This window comes from Schistocerca piceifrons, chromosome 4 (genome assembly GCF_021461385.2).
Source record: "Schistocerca piceifrons isolate TAMUIC-IGC-003096 chromosome 4, iqSchPice1.1, whole genome shotgun sequence".
NCBI lineage: Eukaryota > Metazoa > Arthropoda > Insecta > Orthoptera > Acrididae > Schistocerca > Schistocerca piceifrons.
The window spans coordinates 222,464,670-222,483,290 of record NC_060141.1 but is presented as its reverse complement, the minus strand read 5'-3'; the positions used below and the strand labels follow the sequence as shown (position 1 = coordinate 222,483,290).

At 37.8% G+C, this 18,621-nt stretch overlaps 1 protein-coding gene across 2 annotated transcripts in view; it reads right to left on the bottom strand.

The window, feature by feature from the left end:
• LOC124796461 (multicystatin-like) overlaps positions 1-18,621 on the bottom strand; it is a 256,291-nt gene that overhangs the window by 2,749 nt on the left and 234,921 nt on the right. For both annotated transcript variants that reach the window (XM_047260685.1, XM_047260684.1), the window contains one exon: positions 17,832-17,937. In XM_047260685.1, coding sequence (XP_047116641.1) covers positions 17,832-17,937 — 106 coding nt within the window. The remainder of the gene's footprint in view (positions 1-17,831; positions 17,938-18,621) is intronic.

Below are 18,621 nucleotides of genomic sequence, written 5' to 3'. Positions count from 1 at the left end.
TACATCAGATCTGCACTTAGTTTTTGGTGCATATTGCATCTAATAGGTCCTGGTTATTCTGCTTGTAATCTTCAGTTTTCATTATGATGGTCACATTTTCCTTATCCAAGAAGACCAGAGAGTGTCTTAGATCAGCAAAGGAGAAAAGAAACCCACTTGCAATGTCAGTAATATACTCAATACCATGTAAAGGTGGAAAAGTCTATGTTGGAATGACTGGATGATAAGTCAGCACTAGAATCACTGAACATGAGTGGCATTGCTGGTTGGGCCAGGATGAAAAATCAGTCACGGGAGAGCACACTCTTTGGAAGACCAACCACATAGTAAAATATGCGAACATGGAAGTTCTTGGTGTAGAAAAGAGTTGTCACACCTGCTTATTCAGGGAAGAAGTAGACATACACAAACATGACAATGGCTTCAACAAGCAAGAAGAAAGCCTCAAGTTGAACAGATTCTGAATTCCCATGTTGAAGCAAATGATCGTTGCAGGTAGCAAGGGGAGAACCTCTGCAGTAATTACCACAGAAAAGCTCTTGGACACTGGTGTGCCATATACAGAGTGTCTCACCTAACTCTGCCACCTCAAATATCTCTGGAACAACAATAGATATTCAAAAATGGTTTCCACCAGCATGAATGTATGGCAGGGGCTTAGGAAACCAAATACTATGTGAAATTTTAAAAAGTAAACAAATACTATTTTTAACACAAACTTGTGTATTTTTAAATGGACACCCCCTATTATTTTGTATGCAATCAATAGCATGAAAAATCACAAACATAATGGCATTGGTTGCATTGCAATATGTCAGTTACATCCCGAGAAATTCTGAAGCTAAATTGACACTTGAAATAAATGAAATGCACAGCTAGCGCACATCCTGAGACTCAAGCTGCCAATAATTGTGATGTGATTGATGTACTATGTCAGTGGAGTGTTAATGTATGGTGTGGCAATGTATGACAACACAGCATTGGCCCATATTTCATTGATGGCACTCCTAAAGGGTAATAGTTTAGACCCTTCTTGAGCTGTACCTTACTTGAACCTGTCCACCTCTTACAATGTGTTTTCTTGTGGCTTGTTAGATTTGCCATCATCTAGTTGATATGTAGGCCTTCAGTAATGAAGAAAAACTAGATATTATTTTAACTTATGGCAAATGTCACAGAAATGCAACTGCAACTGTGACACTGTATGCTGAATGCTAGCCAGATCAGCAATGTCCATTGTGTCGAACCATTGGCAACATCTGCAAGACACTCATGTAAACAAGAAGCTGGGTTCCCACAAAATGTTGACGTACAATGCCAGTGACTGCCAATGGAAATGGATTTACTGTTATGGCTGGTGTAGCGCACAATCCTCAGGTGGGTGTATGAAAAATTGCTCAAGGTGAAGAATCTTGCATCAGTATCAGTTTCATCCGTTCCATATCTCATTGCACCAAGAACTGTACAGGACTGACTTTGAATCCCACATTGCATTCTGTCATTTTTCACTTCAGCATTTTCAAGGCACTCCAGTATTCAGAAGCAATACATTGTTTATGGATGAGGCTTCATTTACAAATCACGGTAATGTGAATCTGCGGAACATGCACTACTGGTCCATGCAAAATCCCCACTGGATTCGCCAAGTTGCTCATCAATGACAGTGGAGTGTCAATTTTTGGTGTGGGTCATTGCAAACTGTATTGTAGGTCCCTAGTTTTACTGTGAACATTGAATAGACAGTGATATGCATCATTTCTTCAACACTTACTAGCACTCCTCATAGATGATCTAGGATTGGAAAATTGTCTATCATTGTGGTTTCAACAAGATGGATGCTCTGCACACAATGCAAATGTTGCCAGAGACATTCTAGATGCGACATATCCAATTAAGTGGATCATCCAAGGAGGTACTGTGTAGGCAGTCCCCCGACTTGACATCATTAGACTTCTTTCTCTGGGGCACAGTGAGAGGCAGAGTGTATCGAGAACCCCCAATGACAGTAGATGATATGCAACATTGTATTACTGAGGCATGTAATGGCAATATCTGTAGAAACTCTGCAATCCATGTAACACTCTCTCGTTACCCATCTGCAAATGTGTATTGATGCAAACAGAGGGCACTACTAATATATGTTGACATGACACAGTCTCATTGGTCAAGATGTGGATGTATTTTCTAAGCTGGACGTAATGCAGAACAATACAGTTCCTGTGGGTGACAAGGCACTAGTAAATGTGTTTAGCAAAGTGAATTAAAGTGTAGCTCTAGTTGTCATTTTGATAGAATAAAAATACATTTACAATATGAAAAATGTAACTTTGCATTGGTTTGCTTGGTTTTGTGGATTGTTCATACCTTCCCATTGTGTGAGCCCCTGACACAGGCAGCGTAAGGTGCATGCTTGAGACTCAAGATGCGCACTATCTGTGCGCTTCATTTATTTCAAGAGTTATCTTTGCTTTTCTCGGGATGTAATTGACGTATTGTGGTGCAACCAGTGCCATTATTTTTGTAATTTTTCATGGGATTGATTGCATATGAAACAACAGGAGGTGTCCATTTAAAAATACACAAGTTTGTGTTGAAAATAGTATTTGTTTACGTTTTAAAATTTCGCATTGTATTTGGTTTCCTAAGCCCCTGCTGGTGAAAACCATTTTTGAATATCTATTGTTGCTCCAGAGATATTTGAGGTGGCAGAGTTAGGTGAGACACCCTGTATATAAGCTGCACCTGTGAGCTCAACTCCAGTCCACCATCAGCAAAGCTTGTTGGAACTTTGGCAGTGCCAGTCACTTGTGCTGGCAAAACATCAGAAAAATCATCAAACATATGTCAACCAAAGACCCAGAGACAGAAGGGATATTCCATGTAATGTAGGTCACACTTACAATACTTAAAAGTTTAAAATTTGGTACCTTCTATATATTTTTTGAAAAGTCTGGAGTTTTTGGTGTATGGCAACAATGGTTTGTGGCCCATTATTGCTTTCCCTCCATTATTTGTAGCCATTTTTATAATGCCATATGTTTTTCATATGATGAGAGTGTGAATTATTGGAGATTTTGGACCTTCATTTCAACTAACTGGCAAGTAAGAATTAGCATATCATTATTTATATTACCGCTACATACCCTAATGTATTGCATAAAGAGTATAAAACTGAAGTAGGTAAATTATAGGTTAGGATAAATAATATAACACAACAGCACGAACTTTCAAGTAACATGAGTCACTTTCATCTAATTAAGTTTTTATACCAAGAAAGATATTAGAGATAACTTTATCTTGATCAGTAATTTACTTCTTAGTGTGAATATGTAACTAAAATCACTACTAAAAATTTCCCAATTTCCACCAATATTGTAAAAACAGAAAACTAAATGTGTAACGTGAGTCATGTAATCTGAGCTACAGTTGTACTATTGTAAGGTTAGAAGAAGAGAATGCCTTTAGCAGTAGCAGAAAGACAGTGTAGGAGGAGGGAAAAGTTAAAGAGTGAAGAAAAATATGAAGAATTCAATAAGAAGCATCTGGAAGAATCTATAAAAAGCCAGCAGAAGCAGAAACAAAAGGTTCTACAGCTGAGTCAACATAGGCAACGACTGTTATTAGAAGAAAGAAGAGCTAAAAATAGGGTGGGAGTTAGAAAACATAGGTAACATAAGTTACAAAATCAGCAGCCTAGCAAAGCAGGTTTGTCATCGTGTAAGTCACATGGTGCCCTGGATCAAGCCATGGCTCAAGTAGTGCAATTGCTTACATTACCAAGGTACTGTCAACTGTACCTGAAAATGTGAAGGTAGTTTCAATCTGGTCAGATGGACCGGCCTCACAACTTAAAAACAAATATAAAGGATTACTTCAAACATATCTCCTGCTTCCAAAGAATTTTGCTGCTGCAAACCAACATACAGAAGAAATTATAGAAAGTGTGAGAATTGGAAACTAGAACATGATAGTAAATTCACTGCTGGAGAAGTATGTGCAGCTTTTGGAAATTCTTACCTAACCAGTGCAATGGAGCATGCTGGTCATGATTGGAAATGGAATGTAAAATTGATTAAATTACAAAGAAAATTAATCTACTTGATGTTGTCAATGTATGAGGATATTTTCAGTTCTCTGACTTTTAATTGAATTTACAGTTCATTTTCCCAGATGTCATGCTCCTATAATTTTTCATATTGTTTGAAAAGTGTAATGTTAATGTTAAGTTTATCTTATTTGGCACATAACGTCATATTTGCATTTCTGTGTTTGCTGGAAAAAACTTCTTCCAACAAGCAGTAGCAAGTAACAAGAGTCATGTAACACTGAGTCACGCACCTTTTTCAGTGTATTACACTATTTCACAAGGTATAAATATTTTTACAAATCTGTAACTCTGTCATTTGAAAGCCAACCTAATATTCATTTTTTGTGATAAAAACCAGATCCATACAACTCACATTAGGAATAGGATGTCCCAAATTTGTAACATGAGTCACGACTTAAATTATATTCTTGTTCTTTAATTTTAATGCTCTTCCCTGCTTAAATAACACTTCAAGAATTTTGCCTGAATAACACAATTTTTAACAATGATTTACAAAAGAAAATATGCATTTATAAACTGGTAAAGAGTTGTTGTTGTTGTTGTGGTCTTCAGTCCAGAGAATGGTTTGATGCAGCTCTCCGTGCTACTCTATCCTGTGCAAGCTTTTTCATCTCCCAGTACCTACTGCAACCTACATTCTTCTGAATCTGCTTAGTGTATTCATCTCTTGGTCTCCCTCTACGATTTTTACCCTCCACGCTGCCCTCCAATACTAAATTTGTGATCCCTTGATGCCTCAGAACATGTCCTACCATTCGATCCCTTCTTCTGGTCAAGTTGTGCCACAAACTTCTCTTCTCCCCAATCCTATTCAATACTTCCTCATTAGTTACGTGATCTATCCATCTAATCTTCAGCATTCTTCTGTAGCACCACATTTCAAAAGCTTTTATTCTCTTCTTGTCCAAACTATTTATAGTCCATGTTTTACTTTCATACATGGCTACACTCCATACAGATACTTTCAGAAATGACTTCCTAACACTTAAATCTATACTCGATGTTAACAAATTTCTCTTCTTCAGAAACGATTTCCTTGCCATTGCCAGCCTACATTTTATATCCTCTCTACTTCGACCATCATCAGTTATTTTGCTCCCCAAATAGCAAAACTACTTTACTGCTTTAAGTGTCTCATTTCCTAATCTAATTCCCTCAGCATCACCCGACTTAATTAGACTACATTCCATTATCCTTGTTTTGCTTTTGTTGATGTTCATCATATATCCTCCTTTCAAGACACTGTCCATTCCATTCAACTGCTCTTCCAAGTCCTTTGCTGTCTCTGACAGAATTACAATGTCATCGGCGAACCTCAAAGTTTTTATTTCTTCCCCATGAATTTTAATACCTACTCCGAATTTTTCTTTTGTTTCCTTTACTGCTTGCTCAATATACAGATTGAACAACATCGGGGAGAGGCTACAACCCTGTCTTACTCCCTTCCCAACCACTGCTTCCCTTTCATGTCCCTTGACCCTTATAACTGCCATCTGGTTTCTGTACAAATTGTAAATAGCCTTTCGCTCCCTGTATTTTACCCCTACCACCTTTAGAATTTGAAAGAGAGTATTCCAGTCAACATTGTCAAAAACTTTCTCTAAGTCTAAGATTAGTCGTAAGGTGAGTATTGCCTCACGTGTTCCAGTGTTTCTACGGAATCCAAACTGATCTTCCCCGAGGTTGGCTTCTACTAGTTTTTCCATTCGTCTGTAAAGAATTCATGTTAATATTTTGCAGCTGTGACTTATTAAACTGATTGTTCGGTAATTTTCACATATGTCAACACCTGCTTTCTTTGGGATTAGAATTATTATATTCTTCTTGAAGTCTGAGGGTATTTCGCCTGTTTCATACATCTTGCTCACCAGATGGTAGAGTTTTGTCAGGACTGGCTCTCCCAAGGCCGTCAGTAGTTCCAATGGAATGTTGTCTACTCCGGGGGCCTTGTTTCGACTCAGGCCTTTCAGTGCTCTGTCAAACTCTTCACGCAGTATCATATCTCCCATTTCATCTTCATTTACATCCTCTTCCATTTCCATAATATTGTCCTCAAGTACATCACCCTTGTATAGACCCTCTATATACTCCTTCCACCTTTCTGCTTTCCCTTCTTTGCTTAGAACTGGGATTCCATCTGAGCTCTTGATATTCATACAAGTCGTTCTCTTATCTCCAAAGGTCTCTTTAATTTTCCTGTAGGCAGTATATATCTTACTCCTAGTGAGATAGGCCTCTACATCCTTACATTTGTCCTCTAGCCATCCCTGCTTAGCCCTTTTGCATTTCCTGTCAATCTCATTTTTGAGACGTTTGTATTGCTTTTCGCCTGCTTCATTTACTGCATTTTTATATTTTCTCCTTTCATCAATTAAATTCAATATTTCTTCTGTTACCCAAGGATTTCTACTAGCCCTCGTCTTTTTACCTACTTGATCCTCTGCTGCCTTCGCTACTTCATCCCTCAAAGCTACCCATTCTTCTTCTACTGTATTTCTTTCCCCCATTCCTGTCAATTGTTCCCTTATGCTCTCCCTGAAACTCTGTACAACCTCTGGCTCTTTCAGTTTATCCAGGTCCCATCTCCTTAAATTCCCACCTTTTTGCAGTTTCTTCAGTTTTAATCTACAGGTCATAAGCAATAGATTGTGGTCAGAGTCCACATCTGCCCCTGGAAATGTCTTACAATTTAAAACCTGGTTCCTAAATCTCTGTCTTACCATTATATAATCTATCTGATACCTTTTAGTATCTCCAGGGTTCTTCCATGTATACAAACTTCTTTCATGATTCTTAAACCAAGTGTTAGCTATGATTATGTTGTGCTCTGTGCAAAATTCTACCAGGCGGCTTCCTCTTTCATTTCTTAGCCCCAATCCATATTCACCTACTATGTTTCCTTCTCTTCCTTTTCCTACTGTCGAATTCCAGTCACCCATGACTATTAAATTTTTGTCTCCCTTCACAATCTGAATAATTTCTTTTATTTCATCATACATTTCTTCAATTTCTTCGTCATCTGCAGAGCTAGTTGGCATATAAACTTGTACTACTGTAGTAGGTGTGGGCTTTGTATCTATCTTGGCCACAACAATGCGTTCACTATGCTGTTTGTAGTAGCTTACCCGCATTCCTATTTTCCTATTCGTTATTAAACCTACTCCTGCATTACCCCTATTAGATTTTGTGTTTATAACCCTGTAGTCACCTGACCAGAAGTCTTGTTCCTCCTGCCACCGAACTTCACTAATTCCCACTATATCTAACTTCAACCTATCCATTTCCCTTTTTAAATTTTCTAACCGACCTGCCCGATTAAGGGATCTGACATTCCACACTCCGATCCGTAGAACACTCGTTTTCTTTCTCCTGATAACGATATCCTCTTGAGTAGTCCCCGCCCGTAGATCTGAATGGAGGACTAATTTACCTCCGGAACATTTTACCCAAGAGGATGCCATCTTCATTTAATCATACAGTAAAGCTGCATGCCCTCGGGAAAAATTACGGCTGTAGTTTCCCCTTGCTTTCAGCCGTTCGCAGTACGAGCACAGCAAGGCCGTTTTGGTTATTGTTACAAGGCCAGATCAGTCAATCATCCAGACTGTTGCCCTTGCAACTACTGAAAAGGCTGCTGCCCCTCTTCAGGAACCACGTATTTGTCTGGCCTCTCAACAGATACCCCTCCGTTGTGGTTGCACCTACGGTACTGCTATCTGTATCGCTGAGGCACGCAAGCCTCCCCACCAACGGCAAGGTCCATGGTTCATGGGGGGTTAAGTTAACATAATAAAACACTGATTCCAGAATGTAACAAGAGTCACCATGGAATTTCCCAGAAGCCAATAGGCAATTTTATAAAACAGTCTGCCACTGCAGTGCAGGTGATCCTAAATCCTGCTAGGTTTCCTGATTAATCAGACAAATTACTGCCCTGACATCCATGTGGAATGAAATATAAACATCACTTATGCACAACTCAATCAGGAATTTATTAGGAATGTGGGCAGGTTCTGCCAGGACTGGAGTTAAAGTGAACATTGATGCTTGGTCATGTTCTGCTGCCCACAGTTATTGGTGAACACTGATGCATCAGCACACAGTACTGTTTTCCTGCCCTGTCACCTTGTTTGTGACAGTCATAATATGTATCGAGAAGATGCAGCCACTGTAGACACTTGTGGCATATCCAACAGTCTGGACAATGGCTTAAGTAAGCACCATTGGGGGTGAATCTAATGCAGAGGGGGAACACTCCGTGATATACATCAAGATGCCTGACTAGGTAGCATTTTCTTACTACATCCTTTGAAATCTGCTTGGAAGCAAGAAACATTTCCTTGCACAGCACGCACGTCTTGAGTATCAGCTCAGGAAATATCAGCGTGTGGCAGAGATCTGAACTATGTGCCAGCTATTGGAAAGAGCATTTTGAGCTGCTTCTGACACCTCAAACAAGTTGGCAATAATTGTGATTGTGCTTAAGGTGAGGTCTTTTGTTTAGGTGGCAACTACACCTCAAATTTAAGAATCTGCATATGAGACACTGCAATTTGTACACTAAATTTTTAATTTATGGGTTAGGCCATGCACATCTACTCTCCAGGATGCATAAGACTGATCATTGACCTGGGCAAAGGTTGCCCCACAGATGTTTGACCTGCAGACTGCTCAAGTTTCAGATCTGCTCCACAATGTTTGATCATCTCCTGCATCTGATTCTGCTGTAGTTGTCTCCACTATATCTGTTCCTTCTGCATTATTTTACACTGCCAAAACTCAGAAATTATTCGTACTTTGTGATGAGATACTTAGCCCATGAGAGACAGCCTCGTTGTCACTTCTATAATGCACTACTTGAATGAGGGGAGTGCCACAAGGCAGTTTCTCTAATAAATGGCTAGTGGCTGAAGGACCAAGCAGATAATGTTAATCATACACATGTCTGAAAGGACAAACCTAGAGGTAATAAAATGTGAAGCCCAGAATCACCAACTGTGTTTGAATAAAATTTGAATAGCAAACAAAGAGAAAAAAGTGAGAACAAGCATGGCACTGATCACAAACAGTAATGTCACTGACCAGAAAGATTTGGAAACATCACCACAACTACCTGAGGAAAGCACATGCCACATCACTGGCTACACAGTTAGACAGTCTTGCTAACAGATGCAGCTGTGAAACTGTGCAACTCTGAATGGACATTGCAGTTGCTTTCATCTCAATATTGGTGCCCAAATCTGCAACGGTGCTAAACTGTGTGCCATCCTCTGCACAATGTACGCAGAGTTGCTTGAATAACATGCACTTGTTTTTATGACGGCAACATTCTCTCTCACAGGTCTGAATGGGGAGATGACTGGACACCTGAAGCTATCAGTCTTTCAGAACAGTTTTCACCATTCATCACAACTACAGCATTTGGGCATCTCAAAAAACTTTTCACAGTCTAATGGTAAATATTTGTTTACCAGTGAGTGTTGTGTACTGGGATATAATACTTAGACAGTAATATTGCATTTTTGAGGGGGAAGAGGATTGGTGTCAATGTCACTGAAGATTTACATACAACTAATTACTTCCCTGTAATTAATGATCACAAGGCAGGCAAAAATAGAATCATGATGTGTTTGGAGCTTGTACTCAAATTATGTGTGTTGATCACCACAGTGTGAAGGAAACTTATTTGTTTTACTTGTCACAAACAGTTTGTGATTCAAATAAAGCATGCTCTCTCTCTCTCTCTCTCTCTCTCTCTCTCTCTCTCTCTCTCTCTCTCTCTCTCTCTGTGTGTGTGTGTGTGTGTGTGTGTGTGTGTGTGTGTGTGTGTGTGTGTGTGCCTAATCCATAGTGCCAGCTGAGCACACAACCACTGTGTCTTCAGTTGATATAATGTAGTGGCACAGTGCACCTGTTTTAAAGACTTTCTTATTGATGTGTGCTTGATAATATTACAATTGCTGAACCCATTTGAAGCATAAAGGAAAAAAAAGTTATTCTAGCTATATAGCTTTTGGTCATTCTATGTCAAGTGGAGCAGCCTGACATGATTGCTGCCTCGCCATTCAAAATCCAATGAATGTTTTTGAGCAAGTTCAACAAAGTATTGTGTACACATATGTACAAAGTTTAGATAGTGGTCCCAAATTTGCACTGCTATGTGCACACCCAAGTACCAATTTTGGATAACTATTATGAAAGCCCCTATTTCTGCATACTTGTGTCTGATAAGAATATATTACTGATTTGATTTTCAAATAAGTTTGGTGATAGCTGTAATTCTTCAAAGGTGGAAGAAAATTCTTTGTGTAACTTAGCACATCTGTGATCAGCCATAAATTGTAATTTTCGGGATGGATTCAGCCAAGAACTGGTAATATGATACACAGCCATGTTGTCTTCTTGAGGTCTTTGTACAATAGCCTCTGTCCTTATCTTTTCAGATGTATCCTCCTGCAAATTTGACAGAAAATTTTAAGTAGCCAAATTTTGGGTAGATTTAGAGGGCCCGTATGTCAGGATATGTTTTTTATCTTTTTATCTTGCTGTGTCTAGAAAGAGTATTCATTAAGCTTCACAAGGTATATAGTTCAACTTTTGGGTCATGCCCAGTTATGGCTGAAAACATGTTTCAAAGTTATTACCTTTCACACATGGTCTATATGCTGGAATGTGACATTAGTTAGTAAACAGAAAATAAAAATCAGTGAATGCTGCTTTTGTGTTCATAAAAATAAAAATTTAGTTATGTAAAAATCAACTTCAAGCATTAATTAGCAATAAACCAAATGAAACTCCACAAAGTTAGAATGTCAAACAAACTGTACAACAGGAATAATAATTATTTTCCTCTTCAAACTGAATAAACTGCTGATACTGTTTCCAAATCCTAAGTAAATATCTTGACTTCCTGATATTGTTGATAGTCCTTTTATGATTTCAAATGTTTGTTGTTCAGGAATCCAGCAAGTGTCTTTACTAGATGGCCAGCTGAATATGGGGCAGGACCATGAAGTGTAACGTATCAATTGGTGAAGTGATGTATTGCACGGGATCAGCTGAACTGATGAATGGTGATGCACACCATAAGAGTTTGATTTAAGTAATAAGAGTTTGATTTAAGTAATAAATGTAGTACAATATAGTGATGGGAGGTTTGTTTTCTTTATGTGTATGTATTCCGGAGTTAAGAGATGCATCGTATCTGCAAGCTGGTTGACGACAGCAATGTTTTCTATGTTTTGCAGTAACTACGCTTTGGGCAGTTTATTCCATGTTGTTGGGTCCTGCCTTGCAGATATGGTGCATGTTATGGAAGAAGAACGGCCATGACAATTGCATCGAAGTCACAAGAACAAGAGCAAAACTTATCTATCAAATTTAATTTGATCCTGGTATCTGGAACTGTCAGTTTATTGACATTGTCCTTACTGACGTATTTGTGGCATTCCAAGTAACAAGCATTTGTTATGGACTGTCATTGTAAAATGAGAATGCAATATACATCACATTATTTATAGAAGTGTCATATTTGTTTAAAGAATTTGAACAGTGGATAGTATTCTTGATTTCCAGCAATAAGTGCAGCAGTTTGAGACACAAAGTCCAACCTAGAGGTATTGGCAAATGTGAAGAAATGATTTGGCAAGCAAATCAATAATAGGGAATAGTAGATCCCGAGCAAATGTTACATCATCACTCAATAACATTGGAGCACCACAGCCATGTGCATGCATAATGCTAACTGAGCAATCTTTTTGTTGTCATGAAACTTCACACATTTCTCACCCACCACGAATTGTTGTACATAGAAGCTACGTATTGCCCACATTCTAATGTTGTAGTTGAAACAGCTGTAATTTTTTCATCTGCTTAAAATGCTTTAACTGTGACTCCTACAGCATTATTGGAAACTCTGATTACTGTTTATGATTAGGCCAATGGGCTTGCACTGGCGATTTTCCCTTGTCCCAGAAATTGTGTGACCTTTAGCAAACCTTCTTTTCTGATCAAACAAAATTTGTTGAGTTTCTTTATGCGTAACATAAAAAAGATGATGCCTGAAATATTTGGAGAACTTATCAAGAGGCATGAATATTCGGTTATCCAAAGGTCTCTGTGAGCTAACATGAGCTGCCTTTCTAACTTCTCCTCCAGTTCCATCACAAGGAGATTTTCTACAACTGATTCCAAAGAAATTTCAGTCAGCAGAGGTACCAAAGTGCTTTTCATGCAGGCATAAATTGATAAAATTTTTGTATTGGGCAGCGTATCCATCACTAAAGTAGTGAATGTACTTGATGTCTCCTATTGTTATCCTCAAATATTTAATCAGACTCATTATGAATGCATGAACTGCAGTGGTATCATGATGAAGGCACTAATAATACAGGAACTGATATTCTGTAGTGCCTTACCACCAAAGTAAATCACAAAGGGTTCCAAATCAGATTTTCCAGGACGCTGTTCATGGTGTTGCACCATGCCATCTTTTGATTCCAAACAGCACACAGTATTCTAGATTAGTTTCTTGTAGTCCTCATTCTTGATAGGTGTTGAAGCTAACATCAGTTTGGCATTTCAATGTATCACGCATAAATACACTGAGTGTGTACCAGCAGGATCAACTGCAATACATCACTTTGGCCTCAGTTCACAAAATTTTGGGGACCCCAATTCACTGTCATATGCTTACAGTAGGCTATGAACATTTCTTTCATGTTACAAAGTAGGACACATTTCTACTTATGACCTTTTTCACTGTCCACTCTTACTGCTATGTAATTGTTTTTGCCTGGGTACAGCTGAGAAAATTCATCATCTTTGAAGAACCTGAGGACTTTATCTTTGAGGCATTTTTGAGTATGCCTAGCAGTGTAAGGGATAAAACTTTCCTGAGAAGAGGGGAACTAATGTATGAATTATGGAGGAGACAGGTAGATCCTAAAGGTACTGTCCAGGAGCTATGGAACAAGTATGTAACAATAGTTATTTGCAGGTTGTTCAACAGATTACTGGGTCCAGTGAGATAAATCTGACTGTTGTCTTAATTCATGACACATTTAAAGAAATATTAGATCTGTTGGAATGTGAGGATACTCTCAGTCAAATATGAAGATTTCAGGCCCATTTGGATCACTATGTCGCAGAATGAGTGACCTAGTGGATGTGGACAAGAAACAGGAACAATTTTTAGAAACCTATAGCAACACTACTAATGAATAGTTTCAGACCCATAATAGAAAAATGAGTAACTTCAGTAGTGAAGTTAATTTGAGTGTTCATAATAGAGAGGCTGGGTAAACAATCATTGATACTCTGTTCACAAAGTTGCAGAACCACAGGATTTTTTGAAACAGTGTTGTCATTCATCATTGAATTCAGTGGGTCATATAGCTGAATTTTTGTATTTTATTATAAGTTTCAGAATAGAGCTCAGACCATGGAACTGGGTGATTTAAATGCTTTAAGATCAGTTGAGGTAAATGTGAAGAATAATGTAAATGATGAAGTATAGCACACCAAAGAGGAAAATAATACTTGGAAAGGCCTGCAGGGCCTACATTATCATCAGTCTGGCAGTGAATATTAATAAACTGTGTACAGCAAGTCAGAAGGAAAGTGGTGGCATTGAAACCTCCATACACCAAGGAGCAAGTAGTAAGCCACATTTTACAGTGGCTAAGCCCTGAGAATAAGTCAGAGAGCAGTATTTTGTCAGGTCTGCAAGATGTTGGCTCAATTAGACTAGGTAGTTCTGGAGAGCCAGGCTGTGGAATTTGTGGATATGCACAGGGATAGCCAATCTGTAAGAGCAAGAGATTGGGAGAGTAGAGATTTAGATGGGGGGCAGGAGGTGGAGGAAGTACGGGAAGGAAGAGGAGGAGGAGGAGGAGGAGGAGGAGGAGGAGAAGGAGGAAGGTATTAGAGAAGGACACCTGGGGAACACTTCATCAAAAGTAGTTTGTCAGAATTGTGGCAAACCTAGATATGTATGACGGGAATTTAGGAAGAAGAGTAGAGAGCAAGAATTATGACAGCTACAACAAAGACGGGGCAGATTCAGAGCCAGTTTAAGGCACAAGTGAGACAAGATGCCACTTGGGGCACCAAGCTGAGTGGGGTGTCAGAGGCACCACAGCTATAAGATTTCTATACAGCACATATCACAATTTGTAGGAACCATTTAGGGTGCCAAGCCAAGAGGGGTGTCAGGCACAACCAAGAGCAAGATTTGTATACAATGTGTATCACAATTAGTAGAGAAAACTGACATGGATGAAAGTGTATGAGAGAAGAAGGGGTTGGGGCTGGGAGGTGCCACAACAAGTGGATTTTTCCTGTTTATTATGTTTTCCTTCTCCCATAAATAAACAATTATTTCTAATTATTATCTTATTTTCAATATATTTAACTATTGGTGAGTAACACCTGCATGAAAATCTGAAGTTCTTCTTTAGACTGGATTTCAATGGAATTTATTATTCAGATTATTATTTTTGCTGCTCTGATTCCATTAGTGTAATTAGTTGTCATTACAACTCTCATAATTAAAATTTATAACTGACTGCAATATACTTTGCTACATGCAAAACTTCATGAGCTAATCAACATAGTTTGGAAAAGTGATCTACACCAATCAAAAGTTACGCATTCCCACTTTTCAGTAATGGATTTTAAATTACCTAAAGCTAATTATCTTCAACATTAACTGAACTTTGAAGTTCATGAGCAGCCCCTTTTTCATTGGATATTTTCATGAGAAGCACTGTTAAATTCTGCACTTTGACCACATACTTTTGTTACCTTAACTTATCTATACAAAATGATATACAGCACTGATTAACTCATTAATTAATAATTTCATGTAATTTGCTCTAATTTGCGATCACACTTATACATATAAAGAAGGGGACTCAAATTGGATAAAGGCAGTAGTTTGCTGTAATTTTATAGATTTCTGACTAGTAACATTTTATAAAAGCATAAATCACCTTAGTTCTAATAGTTCATCAAAAATAGTAAATTCCAACCTAGTCAAATTTTAAAGCATTATGTACTTTTCAAAGAAACAGTCTGTTCTTTCACCCATGCATGAGCTGTTGGACATCACCAAAAACTGACAGTTCACAATTGGAGAGCTAACAAGTAACATCTATGTCAGATGTGCTCTCGTTGTTGACTCACGTCACAATTATGTACACTCTATATGCAAAAATTAAATGCACCAGCAAACACCAGTGTTTAATTGAACTCTAATGTTTAATTGCTTTCAAGTAGATTCTGTAACCTAAATTAATTAATAGTGTAATTGGACTGTGTTGTGAACAAGTACTGTGAAAGGTAATTCTCATATGAGTGATTTATTGTTAAACTTAATAGATCATGTAATGGACTCACTTACATTAACTACTGAAGAGTAATTAACCTTCAGTGGGCTAATTAATTGTGAACCATCAGAATTTCATGTAAAGGTGAACTTTTATTGTGCTACAATACAGCAATCAACTTTGCCAGTGTAGCTGCGGGTGCTGGCCTGAACACCTGCACTAATAATGTTTCATAGAGAAAAATCTGATCACAATAGTTAATAACTGAAATCTGAAAGAAATAAAATGTGTTCATTAATGTTGTATGGTTTGTGAGGAACTTCCTGAAACCATGGGAATTCCCCCAACATCAGTATTCTATATTCTGACAAATGATTTCAAGTAGAGAAGAATTTCTGCGGGATAAGTTCCATATTGGTTGACTGCTGAAGAGAAGCAGAAATGCCTGCACATTGCAATCTTGCTCAAACAACGATTTGACCATGAAGGTCAAGGATTCTTGCGTTGAATTGTCACTATAGATGAAACATGAGTTAGAGACTTCAACCAGCATTGAAATCACAGTCCAATGAGTGGAGGGCTTCATTCTCCATGTCCAAAAAAATTTCAACACGCTCAAGCAAATGATGATTTTTGGTTACTATCACCAAGGAATCATCATAACAAATAGAGTCCCATGTGGAACAAGTCTGACAGCAGTGTGTTATTGTAACTTCATACAAAATGTGCACAGAAAACTGCACAAAACCCAACCTCAGTTGCTCAAGGCCGAGCCACTCATTCTCCATGACAATGCTTACCCACATATCGGCAATGTTGTAGACTAAAAACTGCTTGAATATGGATCGGAAGTGTCACCACATCTTCCCCAAAACCTGAATACAAGTCCACCAGACTTCAATGTTCCCACAGTTGAAAAAATGTATGCACCGACATAATTATCTTTCGCTGGAAGCACTTTCTACCACCATTACCTGAGCTATTCAACAGATGAACTGAAGTGGCTTTATGGATGAAATAATAAAAGCTTCTGAGATGTTGAGATTCAGTCATAGAGAAGCAGGGAGATCATTTTGAAGGACTGTGAAGAGATAATTAAAAAATAAATAAACAGAAAATTAAAAAAAATAAACCTGTAAGTAAACAAGAAATTAGTGTGCATTGTCTATGAAACACCTCTCGTAATATTGTCAGATCTTGCTGATTTCTCTTTGCAATGCTGAAAGTGCTGTCTTGCATCCACGTGAAATTAAATATATCTAAAGAGAAAATGGCAGAAAGAAACAAGATACTTCTTGGTACATATTGGTTTATATTTTAACTTGTTTGTAAGAAAAATCTTTTACAACTACATTTTGTACATATATCTATTAGACTATTGGGTAGGTAAATTTGAAAGATGAGAAACTGCAGGTCAGTGGCTTAATCCACTCTCTTTTATTGGGTAAATGACCAGTTGTGGAACACTTAAAGTTACCTTTTACTCTTTTCACACGGAACCTTTGGTTTCGTGATGATTTTGGGATGAGGATGACCTCAGATGATTAAGTGATTCTAGTTTTTACACAAGATAATGGAACTTTTAAGTGTTCTGAAAACACTGTGTACGTAATAAAGGATTGTGGATGATGCAACTGTCCGGTGGTTTCTTCACTTTTTAAAATGGACTTCTACAGTTGCAGCTGCCCCATAAGAAGAGCTCTTTGTGAGTAGTTAAACATATTTCACATGGACAGTTGTCTCATGTATTTCACTGGATAGTGTGTCTGAATTATGTAGACAATATACTGTACATTGGTTGTCAATTGACTGTTGTCCCATGGCACTACAGTCATCCCAGTGGGGAAAAAAAACTACAGCACCCATCACACCAAATCCCAAAACTAACAATTCCACAACAAGTCAGGCGCCTTTCACTTACAGTGAAAATAATACTTTAGTAAGAATAAGTCAAACAAGAAAATCCATTTACAAACATTTAGCCTATACACAACTGTATATAGACAAATTGCTAGTGCATATATGAGATTCTCTACTTCTACTGTGGGGAAGAAAAAATAAAAGTTTTACAATAACCTGACTTTACTGTCTGTTCGTGGTTTTTGTGATAATAAGTGAAGAAAATGAAATATTTAATAATAAGATTAAAAAAATATATTCCTACATGTACTCACATTTACTGAGCAATCTGTACCAAACTAACTGTTATTATAATCTAAATAACTTATTTTACACAAGCATAAAACTTGCTCATCTCGCTCAGTGCATCTTATACTTCAGTAAATATGGTAAATATTGTGAGGCAAAGAACAATCCTCTTATACTCACTGCTACTAGATAACACTACTGCCTGAAAAAGTTTCATAATTCGTTCTTCAGAACACTTCACTCACCTCTCTTTTTCCGACTTGAACTTATTGGAATGCAATTTACTTGTGTTACTTCACGTTTAGGCAGCCATGGTATGTCCAACACCTGTACATCACACACTTGCTGGTTCTGAAATAACACCACACCATCAGATGAAAATCTGTGGATTTAGTTTTAACACACGTATACACAAAAAGTCAAGATGTATGAAATTGAGAAGTCTCCTGAGAAAATTTAACAACTGCAAGGAGACAGAATGTCTGGCAAATGATTACTTTCAGGAGGCGAAACTGAAAGTAATGCTGATGGAAACAATTAAAAGTAGAAAAAACTACACAAATTTTTTGGCATTGTCAGTTTGTTCCACAACCAACAAAGATGTTAACAATTTTGAGATACTACGAAGACAGAAGTCACTAATTTTCAAAATAATTATGACAATTTGTGCTATTATGCAACCCAAAACACAACAACAAATCTTCAAACGATGCCCTTTGTGTAAAGGCAAGCATTATTGTTAACACTATTAAAAAGCTCTATTCAAATGTATATTGAAGTGTGGACTTGGTTGTCACTGCTTACAGTCATAAACATACAGTGAACTGGTTCTATTGTCACATCCAAGCCCTATGATCTAGGGAGAGGCTTTGTGATGGGAAATGTTGAGGGTCATTTTTGTCGGTGACTCACATTTGTTTTTCCATACCTTAAAAGATAGTACAAACAACATTTATCATTAAAGTCCATACATACAGATTCATTGCACTGGCAGTATGGTTCAATCACCGATCCTGGAAGGTATACACTCTGGTG